A 9,139-nucleotide genomic window follows, 5' to 3' on the forward strand; every position below is an offset into this window, starting at 1 on the left:
CCGGTCTTGCCAACAATAAATTTAATATAATCTGTAAACATCTGATTTACGATATTATGTGTTTCCATTGTACAAATAATATAATATGTAAACTTTATGTTTACAATAATATGTGCTCCCATTACACTAATATAAGTGTAGTATAAATCAAAGATAAAAATATTTTTTTTGCACTACACTTGTTTTCTCGAGAGTATATCTCGCAATATAGAGATATTTAACATTTTTTCAATATGATATCAGTTTAGATGGATATCTTAAATCTCAATAAAATTTTATGAGAATGCAATCTCATTGTGTAACTTTTTTCCTCCTTGTAACATAAATTAGCTCTTCCGTAGCCTTCAGAAATTTATTTATTTTAAAGTGGATTACTAACATTGATTCCTTGCATCATAAATTTGTGAAAAATATTCTTGACTCTTCCAAAATGCATGATTGAAACCATATTATGGTAGAAAATTTAACAACAAATTTTTTTAAATATCATAATCATGCTATAACCCAAATATTCAATTTCAAATGAAATAAATTCTATCATAATATATATATATATATATATATATATATATATATATACCAAAAAAAATATTCATGTCACTATTGATTCACTACATATGAATGATTCTTTAACCATTTATTGTAGAGTCAATATTTCTCAAAACTAACGAATCAAACCTTTGTTTAATGTCCTACCAAATTGAATAACAACAGATGAGATTCATTATTAAAATACAACAAATATTCCTATATATATATATATATATATATATATATATATATATATATATATATATATAACCAAATATATAGCATTTCTAAATACAAATCTTATACACAAAATTTATGTGAAATAATTTTAATTTCAAAGTAGAAATTAAATAAAAGGATATTCTTTCAAAAAAAAAAGGATATAAAATTTATTTTTTAAATAAAAATATAGTTTCAAAAAAATTAATTCACCTGAATTAAATTAATTTTAAATCTTTATTTGCTAACAACATATTTGCGTTTGATGTTACAATGAACAAATAACCATACTTAATAATTCAAAACAAATATTTGTATAAAAGACATTCAAGTGCATATGACGATGGATTTTAAATAAGTTTAAATCAAAATCCACAAAAGTTGCCCAAATTACATGAAAGCACAACCATAAAAATAAAAGAAAACAGAGATATTGGCAAGACCAAATTGATGTACATATCTCCTTTATATTGAACTTCAATTTTTTCGAAAGTATAGAAAAATTTCTAGTCGAAAAAATTGACCAACTATAGTTTAGAAAAGAGTGTTCCAAAATTCAAGAATTTAAAACAGAATAATTTAGGTGTCAAACACGATTTTAGTGGTTGAGGAATTGAAATTTCCAAATATCATGGATCCAAATTTTCCACTATAAAATCAATTCACTTCTAAAAAAATGATTTTAACCAACTATTCTTCACAACAACAAAATTTGTGACAATTAATTAAAATAAAATAAATGATTTTAATTAGAGTATACCAATCGAATTGACGTTCGATCCATAACAAACATGGACCGTAAAAGATAATTAGTTACATTATCTTTTTGAATTAGTTTCTTATTTTGGAAAAGTAAAAATATATAGAATTTAAAAACTAATTTTTGGACCAAATGTTCAAATAAAAGATAATTGATATAATTTGAATCCTTGATTTTAGGAAGAAAAGTTGGATCTTTAATTTATTATTATATTTGAAACAAACTCAAACAATTTTACCAAAAAAAAAAAACAAACTCAAACGTAAAGATATGTTTCAAATCAATTTTAATAATATATTTTTTTTTTAACTTAGATTCAAATAAGAACAGGTTGGGGTTCATGCACACCAATAGAGCCTATATATAACCTAATTCGTGGGAGTGAATCATCACTTTTCTCTCTACCACCATGGAGAAACGTTATCTCGATAAAACATGGTGCGAACCCAATACCTTGATCGATTCAACAAAGAGAAAAACCCAGAAACAATGGGTTTACAAAGACGACAAAATAGTTCACCGCAAAATCTCGTACGTCCCTGTTCTCTACAACATCTTCGACATAATCCTCGTTCACGCTGCTGATAGAAAACGGCGAGATTCATCCATGAACCGGTTGAAAGTAGAAATTGATCCTGAGAGTAATACGATTTCTGTTTACCACAACGGTGTTCCATTTTTAGGCGATGAAACAGTTGATGATATAATAAACATTTTTCATCTCACAAATCGTTACTCGACTTGTTTTTGTGTTGAGTTTGCTGATGGACAAGAGACTTTGAGTCAGGTGGTTATTCCTTTCTTCCTTTGAGATTTTTATTTTTGATTTTTCTAGGGTTAGGTTTTGGTGCTTTCATTGTTTCTGCTTAAGTGCTCAAAATTTTTGGTCTTTGATTTTATGAAGGAGTTCCATAATAATATGAGTGTTAAATTTGAGCGAGTGGTAACCAAATGCGAAGTAAATGACTACTCGACCACGGTGACCTTTAAGCCTGACTTGGTTAAGTTTGAAATGACCTATCTTGAAGACGACGTTGTAGCTTTGATGAAAAAGCGTGTGCTGGACATGGCAGGGTGTCTTGGCGAGACTGTTACGGTTGAACTCAACAGCAAAGTGATTCCATTCAAGTCTTTCAAAGATTATGCTGATTTCTTCTTGAATTGTGTTGAGGAGTCCATACCCTTTACCCTACCAAGGTTTGTTGCTATACAGATTTGTGGTTGAGTCCAAACCCTTTTCCTTTGTTTTTATCTAACATGATTTGGTTGCTGTTATTAGGACTTATGCCAAACTAAGTGATAGGTTGGAGATTTGCCTGAGTCTAAGTGACGGGAAGTTTCAACAGGTGACTAGTGAACGTCTAAAGTATAGTGTAACTTGCAGGTTCATAATTGATGTTAATTTCTTGTCTTATACAACTTATTTTTTATTTTTTTTACCAGGTCAGCTTTGTTAACTCCATTGCTACAATTAAGGGTGGGACTCATGTTGATTACATCACCAAGCAAATTACTACCTATATACAGAAGGACAACGGCGAAGCTAGCAAAAAATTTATGCAGGGGCCAAATATAAAGGAACAATAAAATGTTTTTAAAAAGAATATATTAAATTTAAGGATAAAAATGTTTTTAGTCCCATAGATTATAATTATTTAGGTTTAGTCCTTACAAAATAATTTATTCAATTTTTGTCTCAATTTTTTAAAATTTTACAAAAAAAAAAGTGTTTTTAGTCTCGTATTTAATCTCTAACGAAAAATTAAGGACTAAAATCAAACAAAATCTTAGAAACATAACTCAAAAATCGCAAGTGTTGTAAAGACTAAAAAAAATTAATCCAAAAATTAATCAATAGATGAAAAAAATGACAATAGCTATTTAAAAAAGTTGGGTAAAATGCATTTCAAGAAGCCAATTTTATCCATAATTGACCGTTTACTAAATTGATTAATAATGTGTTTTCTAATGTAAACAAATAGGTTATTTGCAAGAAACTCAATGTCCATTTAATTTGTTTATGCTAGTTGTCGACAACTGAATTTGCTTGGGGTAGCTCAATGTTTATTATTTGGGATAGCCGAATATAAATTTATACCAATCAATTAAAGATTAATATATTTTTTGGGGTAGCCAAGGCTACCCCTTGCCAATGAAGGGCTACGCCCCTGCAGAAGGAAGTATTGAAGGAGCATGTCAATGTGAATGGTGACACTGTGAAGAATGATTTGTGGGTTTTTGTCAATGCTCTGATTGACAACCCTGCCTTTCGTTCTCAAACCAAAGAGATGTTAAGCACTAAACCAGCTAGATTGGGTTTGAATTCAAGGCTGAATCATGGTTAGTAATTCTTCATTTGTTGGGTGTTTTGCAATGTTATCAAATTAACATGAAATGGTGTTTTACTCAAATATTTTATATTCTTGCAGTTCAAAAATCTCAAATTTCGAAAACCCTCCTACCACGGATAAGTTTACGTTTGAAACAAATGCATGTGGAAACGCATGTGGAAGCTAAGTTGGCTGGCGGACCCGAGCGTGGCAAATGTACCTTGATTTTGACACAGGGAGAATTTGTGAAGGACTTTGCTGTAAGTTGTTGTCTATTGTCTATATACAAAAACTAATTTTAAAAAGTATATTTCAAATTTTGGTATGAATATTTTTCATTTAAGTACAAGCGGTTGAAGCTTATGGTCATTTATTTAAATTTAATTAAAAAAAAACATTGAACTTAATGCTACTTTTCGGTTTGAAGACGGCCGGGCTCTCTGCTGTGGTGGATCCAGACCTCTATGGTGTGTTTCCATTGAGCAGCAAATTGCTCCATGTGAGGGACAGTAGAAAGCTATTAAAAAAGAAAGAAATTCAGATTCTGATGACCATTCTTGGACTTGAGCGAAACAAGAAAAACAAGAAATACAGTGATGCAGAATGTTTGAGATATGGCCGGTTGATGATTATGGTCAATCAGGTGAGTAACTTAAAGATCATAGTTTCTTAATGCCTTGACTTTTATGTTCTATGTATGAGGCACGATTATGTTCTACGTTCCCGCGATTATAATAGTTCAAATTTATGTTTGATTTAGGATGAAGAGGGCGCTCACTTAAAAGGACTATTGATAAACTTCATTTATTCATTCTGGCCATCACTGCTTAAAGTTTCAAAGTTCATGTCTGTGTTTACCTTTCCCATTATAAAGGTTAGCATGTATAATTGATAATGAAAACACTCTGTACACATTCGTGAGTGAATAATCTCTTTTTTTTTTTTTTTTTTTTTACGAGATACATTTATCTTTCTCTGCAGGCTTCTCGTTCAAAAAGGAGGGAGGAGTTATCATTTGATTCTATGCAGCAATATGAAGACTGGAAAAAAGAATTGGGCAACACTGCAAGTGATTGGGAGATAAAGTACTGTCGGGTTTGTTGTTGGAAAACCTCCATATTTTTATGGATATTAAATTGTTATTTTTATATATATTTAAATATTACAAGTGCCTATTATAAAAAAAGTTAAAACGCCTTATTGAAATAATTAATAATAAATGAAAAGTAAATGGGTCTTTTATGAGTTTGACTTCACTCCTTTTATTTTGCTCCATTTATAAGAGATTGACACAAGTGATAGCTTAGTGAGATCCACTAAATGAAACGAGTCCCACTAATCTATCTCTTGTGTATATCTCTCTCTCTATTAAATGGAGCAAAGCAAGACTCCCATTTTATCAAACACAGGTGTGTAATAAACAAAGATGAACATGTTTGCACTTTATTGCCTATATAAAAGGTTGAAGAGAAATGTCGGTTTTCATCCTTTTGGATTTGGATTGGGTTGGGCTATGGCTGCACGACCTGCCACCCATGAGCCGTAGAAAATAGGCGATTCCATCATGTCAACACAACAAACGATTTTTGCGGTGAACAGAATCGTTAAAACCAAAATACTTTTTGTGTTCCCCTAAACCAAAATACTTTTTGTGTTCCTAATTCTTTCATTCAGCCTTTGCTTATTTCAAATTTTTGGTGTTTGTACAGGGCTTGATTTCTGCGCAGCAAGTGAGAGAGTACTTTCAAGATCTTGGTAAGCACAGGGCATATTTTGTTTGGGATGATAATGATGAACAAGATCGAACTTCAATTGAGCTGGCATTCAGTAAAAAATCTGAGGAATGGAAGGCTTGGATTTGTAACTCTCAGGTTTGATGTTTACCAATACAGCAATTTTCTAACACAAGCTTACTCTTCTAGGGTGTATAGTTAACATATAGTTTTCCATTATCTGATGATGCAGCCTGGCACTTTTAATTATGAAAGCAAAAGTATAAAGTACAGGGATTTTGTTAACAAAGAACTTCTATTCTTCTCACTGAAAGATCTCCAAAGGTCCATTCCGTCTGTGGTAGATGGCCTTACACTTGGTCAAAGGAAGACTCTTTTCTGCTCCTTTAAGATGAATTTGACCGAACATACAGAAGTTTTACTATTAACTGCTGATGTGACTCGACATTCTTATTGTCACTATGGTGAACAAAGTATTACTAGCACAATTATTGGAATGGCACAGGATTTTGTGGGCAGCAACAACATCAATCTTCTCATACCTTATGGTCAATTTGGCACTCGTGACCTGGTGAGATGAACCGGCGTAGTTTTTTTTTAGTGCACTATTTCTCATTTTCTTTCTTGAACTTATATTCAGTGGATAATTCGCTTGTTCCAGGGTGGTAAGGACCATGCAAGTTACCTACAGTTATACACTGAGCTAAATTGCGTTACTCGTCTCCTCTTCCCTGTGGATGATGATAAGCTTCTTGAATACTTGAATGAGGATGGGAGGTCCATTGAACCAAACTGGTATTTTGTTTCTCCTTTCTTTGTAAATGGCTATTTTGGTTGTAATTATTAATTAGTAACAACTAAGGAACCCATCAAAGTTGAACTGATTCAAATTCTGCTTGTCACCACACAGGTACATACCAATTATTCCTCTCGTGCTTGTTAATGGTTGCCGCCATGCCATGGGGACATGTTTTAGTTCTGATATTCCCAAATATCATCCATGTGAAATTATTAAGAATGTAAGACGTTTCTTGAATAAAGAGGAAATGGTGCCAATGAAACCATGGTACAGAGGGTTCAAAGGAACCATTGAGAAAAGTGCCACGGGCTATACAGTTAATGGTTTAGTGGAGAGAATAGATGAACAAACTGTCAGAATCGAAGAGCTTCCTATTCAAATGTGGACTGAAGATTATAAGAAGTTCCTTCGAAAAATAACTGCTCGGGAGCTCATTGAGGTGACGTGACCTATACTTTTACTTACCATATACATCATAGGTAAATCTGTACCTTTTTCATATGTAAATTTTCTTTGTTGCAGGGTTTTAGGCAAATAGGGGTTTATGAAATGGTTTACTTCAAAGTCAAGATGAAGCCAGAAAAAATAGCTACAACAGAGGACGAAGATAAAGAAGAATTACGCAAGAAGTTTAACCTGACGCGCACTATTAGCACAAGCAACATGTATCTTTTTGATGCAGAGGGAAAAATTAAAAAATATAACTCCCCAGAACAAAGTATACCCTTCTTTATGTATAATTACTTTGAATCGCATTATCATGTAATGTTTTTCATACTACTCACTTTTCTGTGTCATTTCTTATGCAGTTCTTGAAGAGTTCTGTAGACTTCGGCAGGAGTATTATGCGAAGAGAAAGGTGAATTATTGTTGCTAACAATTACATAGATCTTTCTCTATATCATGTACCTATTTGTTAATATATATAAACTGAAATGCAAGTTGTGCTTGCCCACAGGAATATCTAGTGAAGAAATTTAAACAACTTTTACGGAGTTTAAGAATCAAACAAAAGTTTATAACCAATGTTGTGAATGCGTTATGCCCGACCTACCGAAGAGTTGAATTGTTGATTGAGATTCTGAATAAAGGTAAATCTGCAGAACCACAAGTTGCAGGTGCAATTGATTACAGTTCAAAAGAGCAGGAAGCTGGTGAGGAGGAAACTGTAGCGACATTCGGTGACTACGAGTATCTTTCATCCTTGCCTTTCGAAAATTTAACCCTTGAAAGCCTTGAGAAGCTGGAAGCTGAACTTGGTGAAAAGGAAAAGGAGCTTAAGACTTTGAAGGATACCTCACCAGAGTCAATGTGGTTAAACGATCTCATGTTGTTTGAAAAGGAATTTGATGTAAGAGAGACAATTACTTATTTTGCTTAGTTGTATTTAAAATAATGGTCTGTATTATTATTACTATTATTGTTGTTGCTGTTCTTATCCTTTTTACTTGCGTGTTTCACTTTCAGAAACTACAGAAAATTCAGACAGAAAAGGAACGAATCAGATCAAGCATGTTGAAGAAAAAGAATGATTTTGCAATTGATGCAGAAAAGCTGTCCCAACCACGAAAGAATAATCAGAAGGTATGTCAATTGCCAATTTCCTGTATTGCAATGTTTTCCATCCAATCATGTTTAACGCTTACACTTTCATGTGCCTATATCATCAGGAAGCTGATGACGATATTCCATCTCTTGCATGTCACTTTGAATCATCTGGTGAAAAGACACGAGGTAATTTTTTTTGGGATGTTGTGGTTAAATGTGTTTTCAGTCATCATTTAATTTTCCATGCTTAGTGACATATGGTTACATCACCTAGTATTGATGTTGGTGTTTTTTCCCACAACCATGTTGAAATCAGATAGTGATAATGAAGTCAATGCTGTTGATGACGATGACTTAGAACAAGAGAAGGCTGCCCCAGCTCAAAATGGCAAGGGGCCTACAAAGGCAGCTACCACTTCCAAAAGAAGAAATGTTCAGCCAGCTGAAAGTGCAGGTTTATCACCCGATAGGAAAATGAGAAAGACGAGCTAGGGAGTCACCATTTAACAAGAAAAGTGGTTCTATATTGGGCAGGGCTGGTAACTTGGATTTAAGTTTAAATACAGATTTGTTTGATGGATCTACTAGCTATCCTACTACAATGGACGAGGTTGTTGAGAGGTTGTTGAGAATTTGGAGTATCTGAGCGACAGTGATTCTGATGGCGACAGTGATTCTGATGATGAGTATCTGAGTGGTTTTATGCATTAGCAAAGGAGGTGTGCTATTGTTATGTAAATATTTGATCAGTGTCTTGTAGAGTTTAATTTTAATTTGATGACTGAATGAGCTAGCATATGCATTAATGAAATCGGATTTATGACTCTAACCATTTTTTTTCTACCTTGAATTGAATTGTTCAAAAGTTAGTTTTTGTATAAATTGAGGATTACAATTTTCTGAAATTATTTGCATGTATATCACAAACCGTGTCGGAAGTTTTCTATTTCTTTGTTGCTACATAATTTCTAAAATTACTTGCATGTATATCACAAACCGTGTTATATTCATAATTCCTTTTAACAATATCAAGAACATTAATCATTTCCTGGAAAATAACAAACATAATATGTCCTAAGATTTACTGATTGATCTTGCAAGTATTTAGATACAATAATCTACCAATCAGCCTCCTGTAACAAGACACATCATCAAATGGTTTACTTGTGTCTTGATGCAATTTGATTGAAGTATCTAAAGGTATTGATGCAGGCTTAGA

The 9,139-nt window shown here is 32.7% G+C and overlaps 1 protein-coding gene across 1 annotated transcript; it reads left to right on the plus strand.

Annotated features, from left to right (window-relative positions):
- Window positions 1-1,842: 1,842 nt before the first annotated feature.
- On the plus strand, window positions 1,843-8,749 carry LOC146948909 (DNA topoisomerase 2-like). The gene is made up of 19 exons (XM_085745068.1): window positions 1,843-2,297; window positions 2,415-2,707; window positions 2,790-2,856; window positions 2,954-3,047; window positions 3,692-3,850; window positions 3,940-4,100; window positions 4,268-4,483; window positions 4,601-4,714; window positions 4,822-4,935; window positions 5,550-5,711; window positions 5,806-6,144; window positions 6,235-6,368; window positions 6,484-6,811; window positions 6,895-7,090; window positions 7,182-7,231; window positions 7,331-7,723; window positions 7,840-7,956; window positions 8,043-8,106; window positions 8,237-8,749. Exons 1-19 carry the CDS (start codon window positions 1,920-1,922, stop codon window positions 8,410-8,412), a joined length of 3,555 nt encoding a protein of 1,184 aa, XP_085601194.1. The 5' UTR covers window positions 1,843-1,919; the 3' UTR covers window positions 8,413-8,749.
- Window positions 8,750-9,139: the final 390 nt, after the last annotated feature.

The sequence above is a fragment of the Medicago sativa genome, chromosome 2 (assembly GCF_051527215.1).
Source record: "Medicago sativa cultivar Bolivia chromosome 2, Bolivia_mono, whole genome shotgun sequence".
Taxonomy (NCBI): domain Eukaryota; kingdom Viridiplantae; phylum Streptophyta; class Magnoliopsida; order Fabales; family Fabaceae; genus Medicago; species Medicago sativa.

Coding starts and splice junctions, on each gene's coding strand:
- LOC146948909 (XM_085745068.1), top strand. CDS start 1,920: ATGGAGAAACGTTATCTCGATAAAACATGGTGCGAACCCAATACCTTG. Junction 4,484..4,600: donor TGATGATTATGGTCAATCAG/GTGAGTAACTTA, acceptor TGTTTGATTTAG/GATGAAGAGGGCGCTCACTT. Junction 6,145..6,234: donor AATTTGGCACTCGTGACCTG/GTGAGATGAACC, acceptor CGCTTGTTCCAG/GGTGGTAAGGACCATGCAAG.